The 27,877-nt window shown below is 38.2% G+C and overlaps 3 protein-coding genes across 5 annotated transcripts; all 3 read right to left on the reverse strand.

The window, feature by feature from the left end:
• Positions 1–1,481: 1,481 nt before the first annotated feature.
• LOC115414234 (zinc transporter 2-like) lies at positions 1,482–9,803 on the reverse strand. Its single transcript, XM_030127476.1, has 8 exons — positions 9,745–9,803; positions 9,443–9,642; positions 7,746–7,892; positions 6,509–6,662; positions 6,208–6,403; positions 5,341–5,446; positions 4,246–4,380; positions 1,482–2,412 (listed from the first exon to the last, which is right to left on the reverse strand). Exons 2-8 carry the CDS (start codon positions 9,639–9,641, stop codon positions 2,243–2,245), a joined length of 1,107 nt encoding a protein of 368 aa, XP_029983336.1. The 5' UTR covers position 9,642; positions 9,745–9,803; the 3' UTR covers positions 1,482–2,242.
• Positions 9,804–10,003: 200 nt separating this feature from the next.
• dnajc5gb (DnaJ (Hsp40) homolog, subfamily C, member 5 gamma b) lies at positions 10,004–18,702 on the reverse strand. Of its 3 annotated transcripts, none has more exons than XM_030127479.1 (6): positions 18,561–18,702; positions 18,110–18,232; positions 16,660–16,873; positions 16,353–16,509; positions 14,774–14,845; positions 10,004–12,389 (listed from the first exon to the last, which is right to left on the reverse strand). In XM_030127479.1, exons 2-6 carry the CDS (start codon positions 18,220–18,222, stop codon positions 12,298–12,300), a joined length of 648 nt encoding a protein of 215 aa, XP_029983339.1. In that variant the 5' UTR covers positions 18,223–18,232; positions 18,561–18,702; the 3' UTR covers positions 10,004–12,297. The 3 variants fall into 3 exon arrangements, with proteins under 3 accessions (XP_029983339.1, XP_029983338.1, XP_029983340.1); XM_030127478.1 differs by having other exon boundaries at positions 14,774–14,848; XM_030127480.1 differs by lacking the exon at positions 14,774–14,845.
• A 1,555-nt stretch (positions 18,703–20,257) lies between these two features.
• On the reverse strand, positions 20,258–26,204 carry tp53i3 (tumor protein p53 inducible protein 3). The gene is made up of 7 exons (XM_030127477.1): positions 26,089–26,204; positions 25,187–25,273; positions 24,940–25,113; positions 23,734–24,001; positions 23,451–23,663; positions 20,851–21,047; positions 20,258–20,670 (listed from the first exon to the last, which is right to left on the reverse strand). Exons 2-7 carry the CDS (start codon positions 25,238–25,240, stop codon positions 20,473–20,475), a joined length of 1,104 nt encoding a protein of 367 aa, XP_029983337.1. The 5' UTR covers positions 25,241–25,273; positions 26,089–26,204; the 3' UTR covers positions 20,258–20,472.
• Positions 26,205–27,877: the final 1,673 nt, after the last annotated feature.

Below are 27,877 nucleotides of genomic sequence, written 5' to 3' on the forward strand. Positions count from 1 at the left end.
GTAAGTGGTTTATTTTACCGTTATGGACAGATTTCAAAGTCATTATGAAGAAACTGGCACAAGACGACATTCACTGTACACATTCATTGAACAGATTTACAAAAAAAAAAAAAGAAAACTCTATATCTTCACTCTATAATGTAAGAAGTTAAAGAAGAAAATACAGCAGCTCTGATTCAAATGTGACGTTTTACACCAAGGTGGATGACATAACTTTTCCAGGTTTTTCTGTGACTGTGAACTCTGTCGATCCCCTGTGACCTAAATGAGCAGACCGCGGTAGTTAAAATGTAGGTTTTCATAAACATGTGAAAATGCAGTGAAAGCTTGTGCTAATGAACCTACAGTTACTATCTGATTGCTTTACCAGTGAATATTTGTCTGGTTGTGCCCACCTTCTCTACAACAGGAAATGCTCCTAAAATCAGTTCCTCTGTAGTCGTTTCATTGGCTTTAAAGGTCACTTGTGCCTGATTTGAGCTCTACTGCCTCCACATGGATAGAAGATGTTTTTGCAAAATTAAGAAAACCTCCAAGGCCTGTAAAGATGTACTCTTATACACTGAACCAAAGTATAAATGCACAAACAAAAATGCTCATTTAAATTGACCTGCAATGAAACATACCTACAAATTGTATAAATAAATGATTTTTTGTTTTGATTTGTTGCTCAGTTTTGGTGACCCACTTCTCACTGACCACTCCCTGTCAGATTAGCAGAGGTGTCAAAAATATTCATATTCATTCCTCAGGTAGAAGTATAGATACTAGGGTTTAAAAAGACTTCTGTAGAAGTTAATGTATCATCTCAAGCTTTTTACTCCAGTAAAAGTGTAAAAGTACTGGTTTCAAAACTACTTAATGTATAAAGTAAATGTAAGGGGAAAAAATACCATTAGAATAAAAGCTTAGGTGGCACCACAGGGGAGGGGCCTATAGTGCACTACGCCACCTCCCAAAAAACATTTATCTAACGGCCATAATGATTATAATGATATATTAAAATGGGATGCACTAGTCTACCTGTTTCAGCCGCATGTATGAACTTTGAAAATGAACGCATTTTAGTCTAATGCAAATGTATTAAAGAACCATATATGTGTTCTACTCAGCATTAACGTGTTTTATGGAGCAGAAGATATGAGGACTAGTTGAATATAAGTATTGGAATGGTGCAAAAAGTCAGGTGGATGGATCAATAACAAACCAACAGGGTGTCGGAATGGTATGTGTTTATACCTCTCATCCAACCACAATCAAATTCACTCCATCCGGATGGAGCATTTATCTGGATATTTTTTTCTATTATTTAAATGACGACAAGAATGAAAACAAGATGAAATGAAATAGGAGTAACAAGGCTATTTTTAAAATGTAAGGAGTAGAAAGTGCAGATAACTGCGTGAAAATGTAAGGAGCAAAAGTAAAAAGTCAGCTGAAAAATAATTACCCCAGTAAAGTATAGATAACCCAAATTTCGACTTAAGTAAGGTAATGAAGTATTTGTACTTTGTTACTTGACACCTCTGCAGATTACCCACCCACTGAGTTATTCCACTGAGCTGCAATGAGGATAACATTGAATTGGTCACATCAGACAGACGTATACATGTGGTAGGTCAAAGACCACCCCTAAATGTGCACTTCAGTCACAATCCCAACGCCACAGTTCTGGATCAGTGGGTCAGCCAAAGTGTTCTGGTTCCAGAAAACATGCACCAGCTCCAAGTTTCGCTGCAGGATGAATGTGATGTCATTCCACAGGCCACTATCGACAAACTGGTGAACTCTATGTACCAGAGATGAACCGCTGTACGAGACGCCAACAGTGGGATGACTCTGAGCTCTGTCCACTGACCCCAGGTCAGTTCAGGATGTCAGGACTCATGAAATCTGTACAAACTGTTAGTCATGTTTCTGCTGCTTGAATATTTGGGCAAGATAATAATAAAAATAATCGTTTGGTTAAAATATTTCCTAAATGATACAAAAAAATAATTTGAAACAAAAACTGAGTGTGCATTTCTATTTTTGCTCAGTGTAAATACTGGTGAATTCTATTCCCTGCTGTTTTCAAAAGAAAACTTGACCTTTGGTGTTGTAATAAATATCTGAATTTGACTCAGAGAATTAGAGAATGTTCATGTGTATGTACTCGATAATAAGCAAAAAGGAATCTTAGGTTTTGTAAAAGAACCAGCACATTGAGCACATGATGTTCAGTGACACCGTGTGTGTTTGACTACATCAGTCCGGTGTGTTGTTCCAGTCGTCGTTCGGCCTTTGACTTGTATTCTTTACCCTCTGGAGTCCTGAAGCGCTCCACCTGGATGGTGATCACGGAGAAGCCGAACTCTGAGCGCAGCAGCTTGGTGGCATTTGTGAGGATGAGCTCAGAGTCCACGTCTTCATCTGAGGACACAAATACAAACACTTTGACCAGGTCAGGGTTTACAGGTCAGTGACTACCTCTGTCTACCCCTGGAAGGAATTTTACTTTGGCTTCTTTCCCATAATCCACCTTTTCTACTATATTTAAGCAAACGGGTCCTGCTGACACAAAGCAGACACCAGCACAGACAACGCTGTTCTGAACCAAAGGTACGTAAAGAACAGTGGCTTATACCAGACAGGTCTCTGAAGGTCCACAGAGGTAACTTTAAGATGTCAAAAACCACTCAAACTGCAGATTTTTTACTGTTTCACTGTTATACATAGGAAAGAAGTAGAAAAATTTGACCAAGTGGCAGAAAGGTCAGGCCTATGCCAGTGTTAAAATCTGCAGTAATGTTGATGTCCAGTAGGGGGCTGGCTGTAAACTCAATCAATCCCTAAAGATCCCTATGTTAAAATGACCAACTTTATTCCACTAATAAACATGTTTACAGCCTTGGTCTCCGTCCGTGAACACTGTATGGAGGTGAAATTACACAGAAAGCTGCAGCTGTGATTGACAGGTTGAGTCAGTCTGAGTTGTTTGTATGGACTTCCTCACCACTGTCACCAGTCACAAGCGTTTGCTCCTGGAGGATCCTGTTGGCTTTCTGTAAATTGGCTTGAGAGTCTGGTTTCGAGTGGCTCTATATGTAAAGTGTCATGAGATAATTTTTGTTATGATCTGGTGCTATATAAATAAAAATTGGACTGATTAATTGGAATTGGATTGACTTCGATTGACAGCTACCCTCAGCTCAGCTGCAGCAGTTGGACCTTCAGAGCTTCTGTATTGAATAAAACTTATGTTCCTCCTTGACAAGCATCTGTGTGCAGCTGCATTTAAAGCAGACACTAACATGACCATCAAAGGATTTTATCATGAAGTTTATCATAATTTACTTACAATGAGTGGCAGAACATGGCTGCAATAGCTGATGTTAGCATTAATTTGTCTAATTTTACACAGTCTGTCAGCAAGTCTGCAATAATTAGTTCTAATTAGTGTGTTTATACATCACATGACTTTGACATTATTGCTAGTGAAGACAACAGCTCCTGCTCCTGGAGGATTGTGTTGGTTTATTCAGAGTTTGGTTTAGACCAACTCTAAATGGAAAGTGTCTTGAGATAACTTTTCTTAATTTTTTTGGTTGACAACATACAATTGATTGATTGATTAAACGATGTTAACATTCATTAATGAGCTGAAAAGACTTGATTGTATTTATTATTACACTGTACGTGGATGTGGTTGATATTTTCATTAAGTTAGTCGTTTCATTCTTCGCGTTTGTTTCCATAAAACTAACATGTTGACAGCTGTGTTGCACATCTTGAAACTTCAGAATATAGTTCACAAACCATTTGGTGGTGTCACAGAGGGTTCATCCCCTTTTCATATACAGTTTATGAATGTGACCTAGAATTGGTTCATAGTATCAAGATGATGCATCTAATGATATATTTACTTGATGGAACTTGATGAACATATGATAAAATCTGCACAGTTTTAGATACAATTAGTGTCAGTGTTTATTAAAATATGATAAAAAAAAAACAAAAACAAAAAAACACGCAATTTAAATGAATTTGTTAATATTCCTGAATCCTTGTTTACATTGTACATTGTATATAGTGGTTTAAAACACACGTGTTTTATTTTAGATGCTGCACTGATCTGTGTAGTGTTGATGTGTGAGTTGTCAGAGGTGTTGTGTGGTGTGGTTAGTATGTTTGCAGACTGGCTGTGGCTGTGTCTGTGTGCAGGATAGATTATCTGTGTTGGTTTTGCAGCGTTTCCATGCTCACCTGAGGACACGTGGACCGACAGTAAAGCCTGAGTCATGTTGAGGCTCCACATGTGCAGACTGTGAACATGACGAACTCCTCTGACAGACAGAAGAGCATCCTTCACACCGTCCACATTAACATCTCGAGGACTTCCTGCAGGAAAATTAGGCAAAATAAGACAAAGGAGCCATAGGTCACCACAGTTATCAACATTTAGGTCATGAATATGTATCGCTTCCACTTATTCTCAAAGACATGGCTGTTTGTAACAGGATCACGTTCATTTAGGCATTTTTGGAAAATCTATGATGTAGCAGCTACTGTGAATTTAAAGAAATTATGGGAAACACCAGGATCCACTAGTATAATGATAGCAGCTGGATGTTCCATCAGTGCTGCTGCTCTCACATTCATACTGTTCCACTAGTATTTGACTGTGGTACATGTTCCAAAGGTCATGTTTCTCATTAGTCTCACTATTAGACAAGGTAATGGTAAACTTCTTTTTTTTTTTTTGGTCTGTTTATTTTTTGATTGCCTCACAATGTTTATGTTCTAAAATACAAAGTGACAGACCCCTACTTTCTTAAAATTCCAGATTTTTCCCTTCCATTACCTAAAAACCCCCACCCTAAAAACATATATTTCTGCCTCCTTGGAATCCAAATTTACTAAACCACATGTGGAACTGCCATAATGTCTACATTCTTGACTCTTCCACTGCGTTTTTATGACCTTAATACTTCATTTTTCTCATTATATCTCTAACTTTTCTGCATTTCAAATGTTTTATAGGCAAACACTTTTCTTTTTTTTTTCAATAAGGAAAATTAATTCACATATCATATTGTTGCTATGTATTTTAGTCGGATGTGTCTTTACCCAGAGTTTTGTCTGTCAGGACAGAATGGCATCATACTATGAGTAATGTAGAAGGAGACAAGACTAGAATATTACTCTTATAATGTTAACCCTAACCCTACAGCAAAACAAGAGGAATATAGAAAATACAGGCGGACAGACAGGCCTCTGTAAGTAAATATATCATCACAAACTGACAGAAGTTTCTTTCAGGCATACATTATTTTTTAAATGAAAGTAAAGTGTGCTTACCTTCCATGAGTATTCTGAAAACATCCTTTGTGACTGGAAATGTGGTCCAAAGAACGAGAAAGGAGAATAGGAATGTGCAAATTGGATCAGCTGCTTTAAATTCAGGCTGGAAAAGATTAGAGGTACAGATCAAGATTAGTATTGTCAATCTTTATTACTGCCTTTTAGATCTGCACAGCAATGAATCATTTTCATGTGATGAATGTTTTATACGTTCAAATTTGAACCCATAAAAACCCAGTGCTACCTTTGTGGCAGTTCCCAAATTAATTTTTCTTTGTTTCTACCTTTCTTAACTGATTTATTACCTTTTTTTTTTTTTTAGAATATTATCCTGTGTGTTTCGCTTTTTTTTGTGTAAATCATGTATGTTCCTATATTTAATTCACAGATCATGTAGATGTTCATGAAAACTCAGAACAAATTCAAAGCTGATTGTGTCATAACAGAGAAAATGAAGAAAAAGTGACTTTTTCAGCAAAGATATTGCTAACTCAATGTAAAAATGAGTGTCTCCATCCTCTGTCATTGATCCAATTCCATGGGTTCACTATGGAGCCTCTGAACGTCCAAATGGGTCATGTCTGATGACCAGGAAAAGATAAATAACTGTATTTTACAGCAATTACTGACATGGATTGATAGAATTAGTGGATCAACAGGTATTAAACACTTTAGATCAGTAGATGGTTTGTATCGCCGGTGGTTGTTTGGGTCTTTATGGGCTAAGATGGCAAAAACATTTAATCATGAAACACTGTGATTTCATTTAAATCTGTGTGTGTTATGAACATGTTCCACGTCTGATTCTGCTTTATCAGTACGGGGAAAACATGGAAGTTGAGTCTGCATGTTTCTAATGCCAACCCAGAGGTGGATGATGGTTGCAGCCAACAGGACACCGAGGCTCTGCAGCAGGTCACCCACCACATGGATGAATGCCGCCCGGACACTGGCGTTACCGTGGCTGCGTCCGTGACGGTGGTGGCCCTGTGGTCCATGGCTGCTAAACCCATGACTGTGGTTGTGGGATGTACCGGACTGATGGAGGATCAGGACCATCCTGTATCACACAATACAGATGGTGTTTACTTACATATCAATATGACATTAGAAGACAATGTGCTGAGCTCCACCTAAAGCAAACAACAATAATCCACACACTCACAGGATGTTGACTCCCACAGCACAGCCAGAGGTGATGAGCATTATGTGGCTGTTGATGTCATAGTCGCCGTCAGCCATCCTCTGGGCAGCAGAGAAGACCAGCACCGCCGTCACCGCCCACATGGACAACACCGACACCAACATGGCCAGAACCTCTGAGCAAAACCAACACAGTACAAAGAAGACACCATGGGTTTAGCATTACAGCAGGGGTGTCAAACATGCAGCCCACGGCCCACCAAACATTCCAATCCAGCCTGTGGAATGAATTTGCAAAGTGCAGAAATTACACTGAAGGTGTTAACAAACAAGGGTGTCAAACTTGTTTTAGTTCAGGTTCCGCATACAGACCAATGTGACCTAGTAAAATAACAGCATAATTAATAAATAATTGACAACTACAAAATTTCTTCTTGATATAATGTGAAAAAAATAACACTACACTATGAAAATATTTATATTTGCAAACTATCCTATAACAATAAAATGTGATTAGCCTGAACAAATATGAACCTGAAATGTCTTAAGAAAATTATGTGCAATTTTAACAATATTCTGCCTGTAACTAAATGTTCTGTGCATTTGTAGATCCACTGTGATCTGTAAGTTGTGTTAAAAATAAGCTGCGATGCAATATTGTACAAAGTGTTCTTATTTTAGTTCCAAACTCCAAAATTTTAACAATATTCTGCCTGTTACCACAGACTTGTATCAAAGTGTGTGATGCACATGTATAAATGGTAAGTTGAGGCATAATATTGTTAAATTGGACTTATTTTTCTTACAAAATTTCTGTTTTTTCAGGTTTTTCACATTTTTTGTGAAAGCTTTTTAACGGAAATATTTTCATAATTTTATGTTTTTATTGTACTAAAACAAAGAGGAAAAGCTATCATTATTTATAGGTTATTATGTTAATATTTTATTGGTCCGGCCCACTTGAGATCAAATTGGGCTGAATGTGGCCCCTGAACTAAAATGAGTTTGACAGCTAAAATGAGAAAAAAGTGGAGGAAAACAGAAACAAACTAACACATATACACAGAAAAGGTAAACGTGGATAAACACAGTTTATTTGACCAGGTAAGACACGGAGAACAGTGTCACATTTAGAATTGACAGCCTCTGGAGTGACAGAGCACACTTGGAGGGAAAAATAAAACTAAAAAACAAATTAAATCATAAATGAAACAATCACCAGCATCATCAAAGATGCAGATGAGTTATTTAGGCGTCACCTGCTCGATGCCACCCAAAGGTCATGTTTTTGGTGCATGGCCTTGAGGAGAGCCATAAGGAGAAGATGCTGATGACGATGCTGCCAAAGTCGGTCAGGAGATGAGCTGCATCAGTCATGATGGCCAGACTGTGAGCAGCGTAGCCTCCTATGACAAGAAGATCAAAGGAAATGTAATTTTACTGAGTGACTATATTGGCTGTACCTCACAAGACTTTGGCCTTCATGATTAAGGAAAAAATATCCAACTCAACCAGAACAATTCCTAAAAGAACTTGTTTCATTGGCCTCTTTTATGGTAGATACAGAATAAACAGAAACTTGTGACACAACTATATTATCTATGGTTGAAATGTGAGATCCTACTGTGGTCTTCTTAACAAGAAAATGCATCATTACAAATGAGATAAGGGAGGTTACCTTTAAAATACTCTACAAGTGCTATCCAGTCTAAACCAATCTCATAAAATATAAAATAAATGTAGACACTCTTTGCTCTTTTTGTGGCAACGCAGAGGAAACAGTATCTCACTTATTTTTTGACTGCACTCACTCAAATATTTTGGCTTGATCGTAATTTTTTGAATACCAAAGTTGATTCTTCACTTAAATTAGATATCTAACACGTACAATTTGGTTTATCAAAAAATAAAACAAAAAAAGCCTAGACAAGATAAATGTGATCAACCTTCTCATAATTATAGCCATATTTCATATTCACTGCTCCAAATTTGCTAAACAACCAAATGTTAGTGTTTGGAGCTGCTGTACTGTTCCAGCTGTACTGCTGTCTTATTTAGAAAGCACTGAGCAGAGTTTAAATCCAAAAGCATCGAAACAAGGAGTCTGTGTGAAAAGTATAATATTGCCTGAACTTTAAAGGAGCTGTATGTAGGATTATGGCCAAAACTGGTACTGTAATTCAACATTCAAAATACTGTAGAGCGTGGTATCTCCCCCCAGACTAGGGGTTGCCAGATCCAGCATGAGTGTCTACTACAAGGAGCTACCATGGCAAGTGACAAGTCCTACACTGGTATTTATACCAGGCCCGGTCTCTTCACTCGGAGCCCAGTCTTCAAATTCTTCTCCGCTTTCAGTCGTCTCCGTGTTTCAAAAGCATCTCCTATACATTTCCTTGTTTTGTTTCTCACTTTGTCACAATGTATTTGGGAATAATAAGAGGCCTTTTAGGTTTATTAACGTCAGACATTTATGATCACATTACGAAATATTTATGATCAGAAATGTTCCAGCTGCAGTTCAGTGGGAACTGGAAACCTGGATGCCCAAACGCTACTGACTTGGTGATTGGGAGATAGACGATGGGCGGAGCATCAGACCAAAACACTAAATGACAACATAAACATTAATTGTGGGCTGACACTTAACTTTCCAAATGTGAATATGCCGGCTGGACTACTACTGTCAGTGACATCAGTATTTGAAATGAACATGATTCCTTAATGTCTGGTGACATTCAGGGTCATTTTATAATTATTGGAACATAATGCTTACATACAGCACCTTTAATTAACCTCAAGATTTTTTTTTTTTTTTACTTTGTTTTTGATTCTTTGTTGTATCTTTGTTTTGCTATAAATGTTGTAACTGGACTCCGTCCTGAAATGTTTGTATGTTTCTGTATATATTTCAGCAATTAAAAAAAAAAAAAAAAAGATCCTACTGTGGTCTTACCAAAGACCTCTGCCATCATGAAGACCAAGCTGATGGTACAGGCCATGGACAGTTTTCTTCTGGCTGAACGTCTGGTGTCACATTCATTCTCCGTCTTTGAATCAGTGTCAACACAAACTGGATCAAACTGGCACAAGATGTCAACACTGGACGCATCGTGACTGACACAAGAGTCTGAATGTGTTTCTGGAGAATTCATCCTGAGGAGAACAGAACCAAGTCTCACATCCTGAACATCTGAAACACATGCAGCCATAGCAGAGTCAGGTGGTACACATGGTACTGAAAAAATGAACATTTACCATCTGAGAGGCTCCGAATCAGCGTCAATAAGATTTTGTTTCTCCGCATCTGTAGAAAACTCAATTATATTAAGTGACCAAAAACTAATTTCCCGTTACCAAGTTCAGAGTGAATGTAAGCAGCTGCTGCCTCAGCTTTTACACCAGTTATCTGAGAGGGTGGAGCTGGACAGGAGCCAATGGTGGCTCACGGATCGCCCAGGTGTGGACTGACAGATGGTGGACAACCACAGCAAACAGGGACTAAGACGACGATGGGCAGCATTTACAGAAGAAACCCCAAGTTTATTTGATCAGACAAACTTTACCAGAGACACAACCACAGAAAAATAAAAGAAAAATACATGAAGCCAAAAATATCATTACAAAAACATCCAGGACATCAGCACTTTAATGCAGCTAAACATCTTTAGGCACTTATGACAGGTTTGTCAAGTGTGTTTTCTGTCACAGAAAATTCAACTAAATAGTTTTTAAAACATTTGTGGGATTGACTCAGCTTTACAAACCCTGCTGCTAAGAAAAATGTACTAAACTGTACAAAATGAGTCCAAACTACAGCTGCAACATATTGTTTCCATCAGTTATCTCATGATTACTGTTCGTGTCTAATATATGAATCACCTGCCTTTTATAATACAAATATCAAACCATCACCATTTACAACAGGTGGGGAAAAATGATCAAAATAGTAGTTTTCAGCTTGTTGTTGCCACTCTACTCATAAATACTGATCAGTGCTGTTTTTTTTTAACACAACGTAGCCCAAGTACAATACTGAGGTTTACATGCACCAGTATTCTGGTCTTTTCCATTCTTCCCACAAAACAGAATCCTCATAAACTGTTAATGTCATTAATGAAAATATTCCCCTAATATTCCCGTGTATATGTGCAAACCCTGATTGCCTTTTAGTTTTACGTGAACTCATCTTCACTCTTTCATCTGGTCAAACACTTTCTTCTAAAGGTGAACTTCTCTACATTTGTTGACATCTCTAAACCTGTTAATATCTTCTGTCATAATGTTTATCAGGAGGTATTTTTGTCCTTTTCTTTGGACACATCCATCTGTACCAGAGAAGATTTTTGTATTTACTGCAGATGAAATTAGATTGAATGTGGTCCAACGAATCCTCATAAAACATGTCAGTATATCTCATATGTCTTAGTCAGAAAATGCTCCATTCAGAGCAAAGCTTAATTCTACATATGCTGTCAAACTCAGAGTAATAATGGAATAGTGTGTATGTAAGCATACCCACACAGCAGAGATACATCAACAACCACCTACATCAGTGAAGAATTTAGTTTAACAATCATCATAAAGCACCCAATTAAAAATACATCTGAATTAATTACACTGTACCTACAGGAGATAGAGCAGCACTGACATCAGAGCTTCACATTCAAAAATTTAAAGCAAAAGAAAACCTAAGTTATGTTCTTATATTCATTTTAAGGTATCGCATAAATCTATGGCATGGATTTTCTAAAACTCAGTCAATCCTTGTCTTTTGGCACAAACAATGCCACCATTCTGTTCACGGTTCAGTGTGTGATATTTAATGACATCTAGCTGTGACGTTGCAGACTGCAGCGCTCTGCCTTCTGCTCTCAAACATCAAATACAGTTATGGTGTTAGAGTCAGTGTTTGTTTTGTCTGTTTGTCTGAAACGTTGAATCAATTAAAATGGATATTACCTCTGGTCCACACAGAGACAAGGTGACAGTAATGAAGCATACTGATAGATTTCACCTGCTATAAAACAGTAAAAACAAGAGGAAGTCCACTTTGAGCGACTGCAGAAACACCCTGAGGTACCAAAATCACAACTAGAAATATAACTAGAGACAATAAATATTCCATTTCTGTAAGCAGATTCCCCAAATCGTACACAATGGACCTTTAAAGAAAGTGTTTGCTCTAAGAGTGGGATGAGATCAGCATAAACAAACTAAGAAAGTGGAGGGAAATATCAGCTTTTTTGTTAACAGCTGAAAATGAAGCTCCTACAGCAGCAGCAGCACCTTATTATAACTTTTTTTTTTTTTTAATAAAACCTTACAATGTATTCATGCTAAGTAAAAAAGAAAAAAAGAAGTCAAAGTGATCAGCCTCCAATAATTTAAAATAACCTGAAAAACTCTATTTTGTTTCATTCATAACCTATTAAAACATTTCAGACCCAAGATAACTTCGGGTGTGGCATAATTCTGAATTTAACTAATGAACAGCGTTTAAAGTGCACAGGAGTAAAACAATCACGCCCCAGATCAACAAGAAGAGCTGATCTCTCACGTTTTGTTGCTGTGGTCCCAAAAATAAAAAGTTAAAAAAATAAATATGTGATTGGATCAAAAGGAAACCTATTGGCACATTAAATAACGGCACAATCAAATCGCTGCTTAAATCATGTAAACAAAAGCTGACAGCGAGTGTCAGTCCATGAGGAAACTGCATCTGTACGCATCACCATGGAAACAGGCCCTGACAATGACAGTCAGGGGTCTGTTGTATTATGTGTCCAGTACGTGTATCACTCCGCCCGTTCAACCGTCCGATAACGGGATCGGCTGCTCGGATACAGGCCTTGAGGTTCCGTTGGCAGCGTGGGGTTGAATGACGATGGGTGTGTTTTCACCTGCAGCAGGAAAGAGTGAGAAATGTAGCCAAAATAAAGCAACTGTATTCTTTTAAAAACAGCACCATCTAATGTTAAAACCATGAAGTTACATACTGTTCATTTAAAAGGGTCACGTGAGAAAACCATAAATGATGCTTTTCCTTCACCAGTATCGACTGGCATTAACTCAGCTCGGTTTGAACAGGAAGGAGCTGTAGTTTTACAATCACTTTCGCTAACATTCTGCGTGAGCCAACCCAATAATTACCCTGATGTAAAACCATGCGGATCACAGACAAGTGGGTCCTGGTTACCTCCGCCAAGGAGGTTATGTTTTTGTTGGCGTTGGTCTGTCTGTCCGTGTGCAAGATAACTCAAAAAGTTATGGAAGGATTTGGATGAAAATTTCAGGAAATGTTGATACTGGCACAAGGAACAAATGATTACATTTTGGTGGTGATCAGGGATGGGGGTGGGGGGGGGCACTGATCTGTCTTGGCGGAGGTCTGCGCTCTACGAGTGCACCCCCACCCCCCCAATCACCACCAAAATATAATGATTTGTTCCTTGTGCCAGTACCAACATTTCCAGAAATTTTCATCCAAATCCGTCCATAACTTTTTGAGTTATCGTACACACGGACAGACAGACAGACAAACATCTGGGTGGGGGGGAGGGGGGGCAGCACTGATCTGCCTTGGCAGAGGTCTGCACTCTCTGAGTGTTTCTAGTTTATCACTGCATCCACCCAGGCATGGAACAGGGGAAACTGAGATGAGTAGCAGGAGAGGTCACAAATCAACCACAGATCTGAGTCTAAACTGCTAGATTCCTGTTAGTGTTTATTTAGGAACTTAATTTGAAGTTTCATCCCCGTTAACTGCAGCATCAATCATCTTCCTATAGTTAACTCTGCATCTCTAATGACTTTTACATATGTATTAGAAATACAGTGCACTGGAACCAAAACTGAGCCCAGTCAGGGCAAGCTGAGCCGATACTGTTGGTGGAAAAGTGGTGTTAGACTGGCCTGCTGCTCCTCCCAACCTGCACGTTCAAATATTTAAAGTCATTTGTTAGTATTTCAGCAAGACAGGAAACAAGGACTGAGAGAGAGTCCACCACAAAGTTACATTTTAAAAAGGAAAAAAATATTGAAGTTTGAAGTTTAAGTCTTACCTATGTGAGATTCTGTAAAATATGGATAAAATATGGATTCTCAAATAAGACCTTATTTTGGTTTTGTTTAGGACATTTTATTAATTCTCATATGATGAAGAATAAATATGCTTACCGCCTATATTGTTATTATCATTATTATCATCATTATTATTATTATTAAAGCTCTATTTTTTTCTTTGTCCATCCTTGGATGAGCTCATTGTTTATATTCAGTCTTATCTGAGGTGTTTTGGATGAATTATGGTTCACTTGTGTAATCAGGATTAATAACTGCAAATGATTAATAAAATAGGTAAGAAATCACTGCCTCCGTGAAGCCTATGTGATGCTGGGTATTTGTAGGTGTGTTGGAATTTTAGAACATAACTGTTGTGAATCAATAATAAAAAAATCATAAAACAATCGCATTTTCTTTTTCCGTTTCATGTTTGCTTCCTACTGATGCTTGTGTCTCTCTTCATTTAGTCTGTTTCTGACTTCACCACCAGTCTGTGTGTGTTCTTTAACGTCTGCTGTAGTGACAGTTCAAGCAGTAAACCACTACAACAGAGGGGATTCTGAACTTAAACACCTGTATACTGGAGGGTTTATGGTGATGAATGTACCCGTCCTACAAGACCGTCAAATTCTCTGAGGAAAATCTATCATGTTAGGACACAGAAATGTTTCTTCAAACACAAGTCCCATTAAATAATCTGGAATATAGAGCGAATGCTGCAATAAAACAGCTGCAGATCACAAACAAGAAGAACATAAAACTTGACTCCATTCTCATTGCAATGAGAGGCAAAAGCTTATAAAAAACAGCAATCAGATGTTGTTTTTAAATGGTTTTGATTTTGTAAAGTTAAAAATGTTGGTATAAGTAGCATATACATATGATACTATGGTGTGAAGTGGTTTCAGGTAAGGCGATACACAGACCTATGACTTTGAAAAATAGATATAATGTGTGTAGTAGTAACAATGTCCGTCTCCCATCTAAACTTTATAAGTTTTCTTCCGTCCTCATTAATAACATTATCAGCAGTTATAAGCGCAAGCAAGCAAAGTTCACTTATATGGTTTAAGGTTCAAATACCAGCAGAAGCATAAGCCACATGTTCAGAACACCAGTGGATATTAGTGCATAAACTGGTACCAATACAGCCAACAAACATGACACACAGCTGCATTCTGGGATTAGTGAAGCAGCACAGAGCAGCGGTGAGCTGGGTTACCTGACACGGAGACTTCAACTGACGTTTCAGAGGCAGCGCTAGGACTCGGCTGAATTATAATAACATGGTCTCCTGCTGTGGAATAGAATGATTATTACCTATCTGAGTCACTGAGAGAGAAGCCCAGTCAACGACATGTAGAGGTCAGGATACCGTGATTAGTAAATGGAATCATTTTACTACATGAAAACTGACTTCTTTTAGACTGCCACTGCCATTGTTAGGGCTGAGAATCATTATTATAAATGCTGCTGGGGCTGAGCTGCTCAATTCACTGTAAAACTGAAAGTCAGATACTACTGACCACTACTGGCTTGAACAACAACACTGTTACCAACATGTTTTAGTAATACGCTACTTACCACGATATATTCCCTCTTTATAAGGCCGTGGTGGTGCGAAATCATCTAAAGCAGTGAACACTATGTCTTTCAAAGGCCTCATTTTGACTTTTATACTTTAACTGAGCTTTTACATATTAAACACTTGTTTCTACACAGTGGTCAAAGGCAATTAATAAAGTAATAACAAATGTGGCATTAATATTGAAAAATTATGCCCATCTACTCTTTCTACTCACAAACGAAACTGATCAGAGACAATCAAAACAAATGGATTACAGAACAAACATGATAATAGGCCTGGTCAGGCAATGAACTACTGTCAGTTGTTATCATTAGGTAGAGTCAATCCAACCACTGTCACCTGTGGACAGTCAGCGTAGATGTTTCCTCTGGTTTACAGGTCGGTGGCTGCCAGCTCTACTGACATATTTACAACATCTAAATGGCAGTGTAAATATAACACTGAGTAATACTGCTTTACCCTCCATGGGAAAACTGAATTACCCACTAGGTTGAAGCACATCAAATGTATTAAATAATATGTCAGAGTAACAAAGATGGAGAATCTTTACTCACAACAAAAATGACACCTTTCAAGAACACAAAAACACAAATATTGTTGGCCTCAATAACAGCTGAGGAGAAACAGGAAGAGACTGAACGGATCCTGTTATCAAACACTGCTGTCATGTCACAACATAAAAACTGATGACACCTTTATTCTTTTGTGAATAATTATCACATATGTATCTTATTGCATTTACCACATATATTTTCCAGTTCTTACATTTCACCAAGGCCCAGTGTAATAGAATAAGTTCTTGTTTATAGTGATACTTTGATTTTGAAATTACTCACACATCATGTGAAGAAAGATGTTGAACTACAAAATATTATATAAAATTATTATTATTATTATTATTATTATTATTATTATTATAAAAAATATATATATATATACACACACACACACAAAAGACAGGATGTTGTTTGTCTGTGTATGTCCAGCCCTGCTGTAAACTGGGGAGTCATCCTACCATCCCCACAACTGTAAATGAGCCAACACAAAGACATTTTAGTTTAATTTAACCAAGCATTGTGTCATCTGAGGTATGAGGTAATAACTGACAGGGCAACAAGATTCTCCAGACTTGACACCGTACAGTGTCATATGCCCAGATAAAACTAGGTCTTTTTAAAGCCTAAACAAGTTCAAAACCACTCAAGTCACTCACCTGCATCCTCTTCTCTGATCTTGGCCTCCAGGTCCTCAGGGTCCATGTAGGTAAAGTGGTCATCATCCTCTGGGCCGTTTCCACACCTCCCACAGCAGAAACAGCAGCAGCAGCAACAGCAGCAGCAAGTGATGATACTACAGAAAACCATAAGCCCCTGAACACAAAACAAAAAACAGCACTTTATAAACCACAACTTTCACAGATTACATCAATGACAAAGTGAATGCATTAAAAATGACACTACTCAGTGTCCTCTTGCTCCACTCTGGTCTTAACCCAACCCACCATACCAGCATCCTCTCACCTTAAACCAGCACTTGGACATGAGGAAGTAGTATTTGACACTGCCGTCACCAAACTGCTCAGCCACATACAGGCCCATGGATCCATACTCGTCATAAATCTTGCGTTTGTCCTCATTGCTGAGGATGGAGTTGGCATTGTTGATCTCCTTAAATTTCTCTGCAGCCTCTGGGTTATCTGGGTTTTTGTCAGGGTGATGTCTTAATGCCATTTTCCTGAGGAGCAAATGAATGATGAGTGGAAATCATATGGAGGGAAAAACCACCTGCCCCTTCACACTATATATGACAACACTTGTTATGCATTCAGAATATGTCTATGTATTTATGTATATTATTTTCTTTTTTATCCATTCACGTGACCTTTTTTCCATAATTGTTTGTTTGTATTTATAACATTGTTGTAGGGCTTGGATAACAATGCTTAGAGTCAACATCAATAATGATCATAATAAACATCAAATCAGGTTAATGGATTAATGAGTTAATGGGTTTTTGTCCTGAATGAAACTTGAAGAAACCAGATGGTTATTTGTGGTTTTAATCTGTAAAAGATGCAGCAAGACATAGCTAAACTTCATAAGCCTAACAAGAAAAATTACTGTAAAGAACAGATCATCATGAAAGTCTTAACAAGAAGAGAAACATCTAGTGAATACCCTGTATTCAAGGTAAATATTCTACTAAAATCAAAGTCACACTAATGAGTTTATAAAGTTTTAAATTAAATTTTTACAGTTCCGTCCCAGGATTTGTCTCTTGCATAATTCAGTATCAAACTCGATCAAACTTCATCAGTTAACCAATCACCTCATTACCCATAAAGACCCAGCACTACTTTTGTGGCAGTTGGCAAATGAATTTTTCTCTACAGTCACCCTTTCTTAAGTGATTTATCACTGTGTATTGTAATATTATCTTCTTTATTTTGCATTTCTTCAGTAAAAATCCGGTATTTTTCAAAATTTATTTCAGTGATCATGTAGATGTTCATTAAAGCTCAGAGTAAATTCAAAGGTTATTATAACAGAAACAGAGAAAACTGAAGAAAATTGAGTTCTTATGCTAAATATATCAAAAACTGAACAGAAAACAAGTGTGTCCATCCACTGTCATTTATCAAACTCCGTGGGTTTTACTGGTGAACCAATGTTGCAGAAGATGACTGTTTCTATGTTCACTACAGAGCCTCTGAACGTCCAAATGGGTCATATCCGATGACCATGAAAAGATGAAGAACTGCATTTTACACCAGTCATTTACATGTATTGATAGGATTAGTGGATCAACAGGTATTAAACATCTTAGATCAACAGATGATTTTGGTCGTCTTTATGGGTTAATGGACTATTTTGTAAGACTATTTGGTTAGTAGCTGCCTTATAATGAATTATAAATACGCATGGATGCCTGTCAGGCTCAAACTAAATGCACAGACAGGTGAAAACACACCTGTATGCCTTCTTTATTTCTTCTGCAGTCGCTCCTTTCTCAAGCCCCAACACTTTGTACAAGCTGTCTCCGGCTGTTGACATTTTCCTCTGTGTTCTGTTTGGGTCCTCCATGTTTCAGGAACTGGGTTTTACAGAAAACATCAAACACAACACTTCATTTCCTGAACGTCTCATAGTCGCTGAACTAGACTAAAAGTTCAGAGAAGACATGTCAGTAACACACTGTGAACACCATGTAAACCCTGTTAACAGTTCTGAGAGCCACACAACTCCACTGACACAGATACAGGATACAGAATACAGGTCCAAACATGTCATTAAGCAGTTACTGGTCTGGTTCAGTTCAGTTCTTCTGACAGGATGGTCTCATGTCAAACTGCTAACCTGACCTAGCTAACTTTAGCACTAGCTACATGAGGTAAAGTTAGAAGTTACAAAGTAGGTCTTACCTAGCAGACTAACTGATATCGTTGTTTTTGGTCAGATCATAGAGTCCAAACGTTTCCGGCTGAATGTCCTAGAGTTCTCCCATTAAAAGAAGCTGGAACAAGACTTTAAAGTACTGTCCTCACGTCCCGCACAAAGTTCAGAGGACGGAAAGAAACCTAGTTAGGGAGGATCCCTGTTACGTCATCACGTCACTGACGCATGTGATTGACATGTACTGAAGTACTGAGAATAGAATAGACTAGAATAGAATAGAATAGAATAGAATAGAATAGAATTTCTTGTCATTACACCAGTTATACACCGAAATTGCAGGTGGTTTCTGCCGGCAGCGGTGCACTAACATCATCTAAGTAACCACACAGTACAATGCAGACATATAATTAAAAAAAAAAAAAAAAAAAAGAAAGAAAGAAATATAAAGTAGTGTGCAGTTGCAAATGTGCAAGTTAGAGATATACTGTATGAAAGGGTAAATTTAAGAATATAAAAGTAATATAAAAATGTGCAAATGTTACACTGCAAGCAGTGTAAACATATATGAAACAGTGCAAACAGTACAAATGTAATACGGTACTGACAGTGTAAACCAGGGGTGTCAAACTCCAGTCCTTGAGGGCCTGTATCCTGCATGTTTTAGATATGTCCCTCTTCCAGCACACCTGGTTCAATTAATGATCAGCTCATCATCATGCTCTGCAGAAGCCTGATAATGATGTAATGGCTTCCAGGTGTGACGGAAGAGGGAAATATCTAAAACATGCAGGATACCAGCCCTCAAGGACCGGAGTTTGACACCCCTGGTGTAAACAGTACAAATGTAACAAGGTAGTGAACATGGTAGGCAATGTAAACATACATGTGCCAGACATGGGGTGCATGTTCCGTGTGTAGTTATTGCATGCTACAGTGAAGTATGGTGTGAATTTACAGTCCACAAAATGCAGGGGAAGTAACTGTTCATAAGTCTGGTGGTGTGGGATTTGATTTACCTAAGGCGCTCCACATCAGTACAACAGTAGTACATTTACACTGTCAGACAATCTCATTATCTGTCAATGGGAAGGACTTCGAAAAAAGTCTGGAAAAGTTAGTTTAATTTAAGTTGCAAAATATACTCTTTTTTAAAAAAACAAATGTCAATGTATTTCCAGTGTACTTTAAAAGTATTATTTCTGTATCCCATTAGTAATGTTCTGTTTTGGTTTTCATTTGCCCAGGTCATCGTTCTTCTTGGTAGTTCTTCTCGGTTCAACTGGACTAATTTAGCTCTTTTGAAAACGTTTCATCCCTCATCCAAGAAACTTCTTCAGTTCTAATAACTGGTGGGGGAAACTGGACTTATAAACCTGCAGGGGGAGTGGTCTGCGTAGGTGGTAGTCCACATGCTATTGAACTTAAGTGTTAGGGTTGTAGAGGGTGTGTCCCTAGGGGTAGGGTCATTGGTGGGTTTTATGTGTGAGTTTCAGGGTTGATGAGAGGGGTGGGTCACTGTCAAAATACTCTTAAGTTCATGATGTTCAAAAAGTAAAACCAAAAATGATCATTTATACATTAGTTATACTTATGATAGATTATCATTTTTAATCATTTAAATCTTTGACTGACAAGTTTTGGTTATAACTGTCAAACTATGCATTCTTTGCGACTCCAGTCATTTAAGTTTTAAGTGGTACAACCCCCATTTCTCAAAAGTTGAAATATTTTCTACATTCCAATGAAAACTAAAAATCAATCATTTGTTAATTCACTTTATTACACGGTGAAACATCATACATCAAGACGCGGGTCATTTTATCAGCAGATGATGCACATCTACTGTGAAATTACCTGCATTAAACAAACCCCACTGTTCCATAGTGACATTCACTGGCATAAATCAAAGGTGCGTGTGACGGATGAATACTGATCATACTACTGCGTTTCCTGACTCTGAGGAATCACATGTAGGACTATCTTTCCCATGTTGCTGTTGTCTTCCATGTGTTGATGAGCCTTGGTGACGTCGTCCAGGCTGAAAGTGCTGTCAATCACCGGCCTCAGGGGGGACGGATGCTCTGAGAAATATGGCAACACTCTCTGTGAGAAAGCACGCACCAAGTCTGCTTTATACTGTGAACAGAATGAAGCAGATCAGGTTAGTCACAGCCACCATTTACATGAATGTATGTATGGATGGATCAGCAGTAAAGACAAAGGGTTAGGGTCAGTAGATTCAGGACTAACAATAAATCTACTTCAGATTCAGGACTAACCCTGAATCTACTGTGTCATATTGAACTGAGTTTCCACCTGCAGGTTTCGGGATCGCAGGAGACTGGTGAGTAAATGTCCTCTTTTCGACAGCAGCTTTCCGAGCAGATCTCCGTTCACTTCACGGCCTCCCATTGTGCCATAAAGCACCCACCTGCCATCTGTGGATAAACAAGTGACATTCTGCTCCCAGGTACTCCCACCAATACAGTCCAGGATGACATTTGCTCCTTTACCTGTCAAATGAACAAAACATTTGTTGAAATAAACTGACCTCTGACCTTATAGAGGTATCATGGGGTAATCTGAACAAAAAACAACAAAAATTTGCAAACTACTAAGCATACTAAACAAAATAAGAAACAAAATAAAAACTGTTTTTTAATTTCCGTGCTTTGTTTTACTCTTTACAACATCTTCTGTTTTGTCTGGATGACGACTCTTTCTTACGGGTTGATCCAGCTTCAATGATTTAAATGTCCAGGGTTCGTTCAGGTGAGCTTCCTTAAATGTACTTAAAAGCATTTTGATGTTTCATTTTAGAAAGTATTCATGGGAATGGCTTCAAAAACCTTTCCAGAGTTTTTTTTTGCAGGCCTCAGCTGAGCCCATCTGACTGATCAGCTGTTGGTGATCTGCTAAAGTCTAAAACATATCTGGTTCTGTAGTGTGAACTGATGAGGAGACATTAGCTCATGTAGTCATTTTAAATGGAAAACACTCATAAATGATCTACTTCTTCTACTCTGTAGACAGGAGACATGTGAAACCCAGCCTACAGCACCACCTTCCGACCACATTACAAAGCTTATTTCGTTCACTCAGTTTGTGACAATGAACAGAGGTTGAGTGCATAAAATACAAACTGAAAGACACTACTTTATTGTATTTTTACTAGTCAATAAACTAGTAAAGTGTTAATATTAGTTAATTGACTGTAATGTAAACTATAAAGAAAATTCTAGTTTGTACAGTGGCAAGTAAAAGTATGTGAACCCTTTGAAATTCCCCAGTTTTCTGCATGAATTGGTCATAAACTGTGATTTGATCTGCATCTAAGTCTGGTACAAATAGAATGTCCTTAACCTTAAACCACACAAACAATTACAATATTGCATGTCTTTATAGAACACACTTATTTAACCATTCACAGCTGCTGGAAAAAGTTAGTGAACTCTTAGACTAATGACTCCAAAAAAAAGATCATTAGTCAAGAATTTGAAATTGTGAATTCTGATCAATAAAATGAGGTTTGATCCATGCATGGACCCACTTTGACTAATAAAAAAACAAGCTGTTGACTTTATTGTTCACAAGAAGCATCTGCTCATGGGAAACATCCCTCACAAAAACAAAAGATCTACGATCAAGAATTGTTGATTTGCATGTGACTGGAAAAGGTTAAAAAGTCATCTGAAAGACTTTAAGGATTCACCGGTCCACAGACAAACTGTCCAGAAATGGAGATGATTTAATACTGTGGATATTGTCCATAGAGGTGGACGTCCAGACAAACTGACCCCAAGAATGCAGAACACAGAAGGATCAGCAGGTGAAAAAGAACTATAAGGGCCTGAAGGAACCTTTGAAACAGGTGAACATCTGTTCATGAGTCTAATATAAAAGTCAAAGAGAGGAAGATTTACAAAAAACCACATCACAAAGAGCCTCCTTACATTTCACAACACAGAGCACACAGCTCTAGGTTTAATGTGAAAAGGGAAGTGAACACTAACATGAGAACATCATCCCCACAGTGGAGTTTGGTTGAGGAACATCATGATGTGGTTCTGTTTTACTGCCTGAGGGTCTGGACCACATGACATCATGGACTGAATGGATTCAACTGTTTATCAGCGTATCCTTCAGCATAATGTCAGGGTGTCTGTCCTCCAGATGAAGATCAGCAGAAGATGGTGATGCAGCAGAACAATGACCACAGACACAGAAGCAAAACAATTACAGAATGGCTCCAGAAAAACAAAAACCAGCCCAGACCTAATCCAACAGAGATGGAATGACCTGAACAGAACCATTCACACTCATCATATGGATGAGACGATGCAGTTCTATGAGGAGGAATGGTCTGAAATGTCCCTGGACATGATGCAGGTCTGATCAGAAGCTAAAAAACTTTTGTTTCACGTTATTGATGCAAAAGGAGGTTCAACCAGTCATTAAATTAAAATTTCTCCGGTGATGTGTTCAGTAAAGACATGGAATATTATAACTGTTCGTGTGGTATTAAGTTAAACACATCGTCTGTACCTGTGACTTCATGCCGAAAACTAGAATATTTCAAAGGGTTCGCATCCTTTTTTCTTGCTACTTTATCTTTGAGTTGGAAAAAAAAATCTGATTTCAAAATGTTCATTAATCTGTGCCTTTTCTAGAAATGTCTGAATCACAGTATTGTCCTCAATAATCATAATAGAACATTTCTACCGAATTGCTCAGCATTTGTTAATTGACTGATAAAAGGGTTAATAAGGTCAGTTCTGCGATGAACTGGCTACACTCCAGGGTGTACCCCACCTTCGCTCATAAGTAGCTGGTATAGGCTCCAGTGACCCCCACGACCCCAGTGAGGATAAAGCGGGTTCAGAAAATGAATGAATGAATAGTTAATGATAATTCACCTCCAGTAAAGTCCAGAACTCCTTGCACAAAGCTTCCCTGTTTGTAGTTAAACCCAGCTGCTGCTCCCAGTGTCTCCGCCATCTTCAGTTTGTCCGAGCTCCCTGCAGTAACAATGGGCACGGCGCCGAACAGACGGACCAGCTGCACGGCTGCAGAACCCACTCCACTGGCCCCAGCGTGGACCAGCACCACCTCCCCCTGCTTCACCTGAGCTGTCAAAACACACACACATCATCAATGTCTGTGTTTTACAGACACAGTTAAGAACCACAGTTGCTGTACCTATCAGATCCAGGAGCTGGAAGGCGGTGAGCCAGGCCTCTGGGATGGCCGCCGCCTGACTCAGGCTGAGATGAGGGGGGACAGCCATGAGGAGTTCCTCCGGTACAGATACATATTCAGCATATCCTCCTCCACAGATCAGCGCCATGACCCTGTCGTTGGGTCTCCAGACACTCTTCACCTTGGGGCCAGTGGTTTCCACCGTCCCAGCCACCTCCAGGCCCATGATGTCACTCTCACCTGGTGGAGGAGGGTACAGTCCACGTCTCTGCGGAACAATGACCAACAAGTATCTGCATGATGACGATGATGACGACGACACAGGGAAAAACACTGCACCAAGTAACAGAACTAAAGGCAAAGAAGTTTTACCAGTTACATTTTTTAAAGCATGAATATTCAAAGGTATGTGTTTGTGGCATCACTGTTCTGAGAGAACCACATAACTTTAAACACCCCATTTTTAATGAGCTCAGAAAAACAGGCCTGCTTTCAGCTTTGTGGTGATGCAGGTTACATGAACTCCAGAAGGTTTTTGGAGTTTATTGTCTGAATTTCTTACACTAAACAGTATAGATAATAGACCATATTAGTCATTAAATAGTTTTACATATGAATTTATCTTTTTTCCCACATTACAATTACATTTTGTGTCATTAATTATCTGTCTTCTGATTATTTTAAGATAAAAAATAAGAAAAAGATGATTTGGCCAAAACTCATTCTTTAATTGTGTGGAAAAATTATCTCAACGAGATCTGTAAAAAGAATAAATGTAATTGTCTGATTCACCCTGTATGTAACCTCAGAAGTAGATTTCATCATCGTCACCACACAACAGGGAGGGACAAATTGCAAAATAAAGAAAATTTTGTTTAATAAAAAGTACAATCTCTGCCTCTGACACCATCTAATCTAATCTAATCTAATCTAATCTAATCTAATCTAATCTAATTTTATTCAAATAGCACCAAACCAGACTGTTAATAAGACAATCATATTCAAGTCTCACGTTTAGTCTGTCAACATTTCACCACCTAGGCATCCAAAGTCAAACAGGGTTTGTATCAGGTTAGAACACCAGAATGGTGTGAACACACTAAAGTAACAAAACGACTATTAGTGCGGACATATGCTTCATAATTCAGAGGTGCAGCTGTAACAGCTGTGCCTGCGCTGTGTGATGGTACATGCTCTGTGTCTTACCTGCAGTAAGTCGGCTCTGTTAAGGGCTGTGGTGTGGACTTTGATGAGGACTTGTCCGTCTTTAGGCTGAGGTCTGGGTACGGTCCGAATCAGCAGCTTCTCCGGGCCTCCTGGTTCGTCAACACACACTGCACGCATCATCTTCACTAAACTACACCAACTTCTATTCCAGACCTACAGCAGGAAGAAGAACGGTCACAAACACAGCAGCCACTGAGGTTTTACTACTGCTGATGGACTTACTTACTGTGTCGTAGGTTTTTCCCAACAGAAATTGTCCAGTGTGAAGGATGTGGTGCATTTGGTGGGTTCAGCAGTGGCTAATGTGGTTTGACTGAAATATAAATATATATGAAAAATGTGTTTACTTAGTGGCTGCAAGAAAACCTGTACAAATAAAGAGGTGGATTTTATGCAGATAATTTTAGCTAATTTATAACAGATAGGAGGTTTTAAAGCTCATTACCGCTCCTCTGTCTGTGTCAGTGCAAAAGCAAACTTTTCATCACCTTCTTTCACTGTTCAGGGTTTAGTGTGTGCGCAGTGGGATTCATGTGTGCAGTTATGTGTTCAGGAGGGAATGTTCACCACCACCAGGGTTTGTACCACTCATCTAACAAAACCTGTGGGGCAGCGTGGAAAGTATTTACACACTGAAACGTTGAGGAGATGGCATTATAACTTTTATAATTAGAATAGTTGGCTATTTTTTAGGACAAAATAGAAATGAGCATGTATTATGTCTTAGTACTACAGGCGGAGGTGGAGCTGTTATGGACCACGTGACTTTCCGTAGTCGTCTGTGCATGAAAGTTAGCAAACACCAAGTGATGAGAAAAAACAAAACTATTTAGCAGAAGAGATGAAAGAAAAAACAGAAGAAAAAGTGCAGCGGTAGTTCCAGAGTAGGAATGACACAACTAGAATTTACGCGATTACGTTACATTCCCACGTTACGCAACGTCACTGCGTAAAAAGTCTGTAAAGTCTTGATGAAACATTTGTTACATATTTAATGTACATGTGCTATAGGTGCAAGTAGTCCGAGTGTGAACCCACAGGCTGGAGGTTAAACATGCGGATTTTCACAACATTTGAAGGAGTTTTGTTTAATGTCAGTTACTTAAACAGAAGGAAAGATGCTCTTACCGACGGTCTGTGGGTGTCTGCTGGTCTGTGGGTGTCTGCTGGTCTGTGGAAGCTGTTCCATTTGTGTTGTTCACTGTTCACGGGAGGAAACAAACCTAGACAGGGCAGAGTTCCGTGGGATGTCACTTTAAAGGGAGGGGGAAAAAATCTGACACTTTCACAATAACGACATACTATGTTCAAAGTTATTATGATTCTACGTAAAAAAAATAAAAAATAAAAAAAAAAACGTAGCGTAAGCATTATCTTAAGTTTAATTATTAATATTGGTAATACAGTACTGCCATTCGCCTAGGATTGTCAAAATTCCCAGTCACCTCAAACGCACCTTTGTGAGTGCGTTAGTGTTAAACCAACTTTTAATTCCGTCTGAAGTTACTGTTTTATGTTATTTTATGGTTTATGGCTGTTGAATTCGCTCAACAAATTCGAAACAGATGAAAGGGAAACTTCTTTTAATTAAAAGCTTACTTTGGTATTACTTTATTCTCATACTATCTGGTTTCTTTATCAGTGTGGTCCTGATTGTCCATCAGTAGGTAATAATATAACCATACATAAACATTTCACAGCCGTAAATATTATCAAAATACAACCACAATTTCTTTTTTTTTGGGAATACATTATAAAATTAAAAATAAATAAAAAATTGTCCTGTAATATGGGGCACTGAATTATCTGTAAATGGCTTAATTTCTCAGGTCACATACATTCAAGGCTTAGTGTATGACATTATCTACAGTAACATTATAACATCATTTTCATTTATCTTATCACTTACAGTGTTACTGTTGTTGCAGAAACATCAACTTTATGTACATTTATTTATTACAAAGACATTAAATGTCCCACAGGGTTACGTCACACAGGAAAATAGAATTAAATGCATTCGTTCCAGCTGTTATTTCTAAAAAGGGAGATTTAGCCAAAAGATCATTTTTACAGATTTCATTGAGAAGTGGAGTTTCAGTCGAAACCAAAGCTGTCAAAATCATTTTAATTCAAGTTCCACATTCAGACCCATATCCTCCTGAGAACAAGAGGAAAAAATATTTGGCGGGTTTGATTTTTCTTAATGATGATTTAAGTATTGTTGTTGAAAGAATAATGCTGCAACATATTTCATATTTTTTTCACCCTGTCCCTTCAAGTGGGCATTGGGTCATCTTTGATACTGAATTCATTTTTGTATGGATTTCTTTCTCTCTTTTTTAAATCTAGACCACTGAGTTATCTGCTAATTAAAGGTTATCAGTCGGAAGTTATATTTACTGTTATATTTACATTTAATAGTTATATTTCCTGTGCCTTTTATTTATTTATTTTTATATTTAAGATTTTGATTTGAGTAAAGAAAAAGTGAAAGGACCTGCTTGCCTAGTGGTTGTAAGACAGTCTTATATTTACATGAAGATAAAAATTTACTACGTTATGTAACTTTTATTTTGTGGGAATAACCGTCAAATTGAGAAATGCGCTCTCTGGCGGACAACTTGACGAACTACACCAATCGAAAGAGCGAAACAAGTCCAGCTGAACCTAAGAACTGCCAAGAAAAATACACTAGTCTTCGATTAAAGCTTGGCTCCAAGTTTTCTCTAAATATGGAAAAAAAAATGAGAAGACAAACGGATGTACTCTGACAGAAAATTAAAGTGCAACACCAGTTTGTGTTTGAGTGTCTGACTAAATAGAACTTCCAGCTGTTAATTATTAATTTAGTGGTTCTTAAATCCGGTCCTAGGGGACTCCTATCCTGCATGTTTTAGATATCACCTTCTTTATGCAC

Source organism: Sphaeramia orbicularis, chromosome 22, assembly GCF_902148855.1.
Source record: "Sphaeramia orbicularis chromosome 22, fSphaOr1.1, whole genome shotgun sequence".
In the NCBI taxonomy this organism is placed as follows: Eukaryota; Metazoa; Chordata; class Actinopteri; order Kurtiformes; family Apogonidae; genus Sphaeramia; species Sphaeramia orbicularis.

Coding starts and splice junctions, on each gene's coding strand:
- LOC115414234 (XM_030127476.1), bottom strand. CDS start 9,641: ATGAATTCTCCAGAAACACATTCAGACTCTTGTGTCAGTCACGATGCG. Junction 4,381..5,340: donor TTTCAGAATACTCATGGAAG/GTAAGCACACTT, acceptor ATTTTCCTGCAG/GAAGTCCTCGAGATGTTAAT. Junction 2,413..4,245: donor GTCGGTCCACGTGTCCTCAG/GTGAGCATGGAA, acceptor TTGTGTCCTCAG/ATGAAGACGTGGACTCTGAG.
- dnajc5gb (XM_030127478.1), bottom strand. CDS start 18,222: ATGGAGGACCCAAACAGAACACAGAGGAAAATGTCAACAGCCGGAGAC. Junction 16,874..18,109: donor GAAATAAAGAAGGCATACAG/GTGTGTTTTCAC, acceptor TTTGCTCCTCAG/GAAAATGGCATTAAGACATC. Junction 14,849..16,352: donor GATCAGAGAAGAGGATGCAG/GTGAGTGACTTG, acceptor TCTATTCCACAG/CAGGAGACCATGTTATTATA.
- tp53i3 (XM_030127477.1), bottom strand. CDS start 25,240: ATGCACCACATCCTTCACACTGGACAATTTCTGTTGGGAAAAACCTAC. Junction 24,002..24,939: donor ACAGAGCCGACTTACTGCAG/GTAAGACACAGA, acceptor ATTGTTCCGCAG/AGACGTGGACTGTACCCTCC. Junction 23,664..23,733: donor CCAGCTCCTGGATCTGATAG/GTACAGCAACTG, acceptor GTGTTTTGACAG/CTCAGGTGAAGCAGGGGGAG.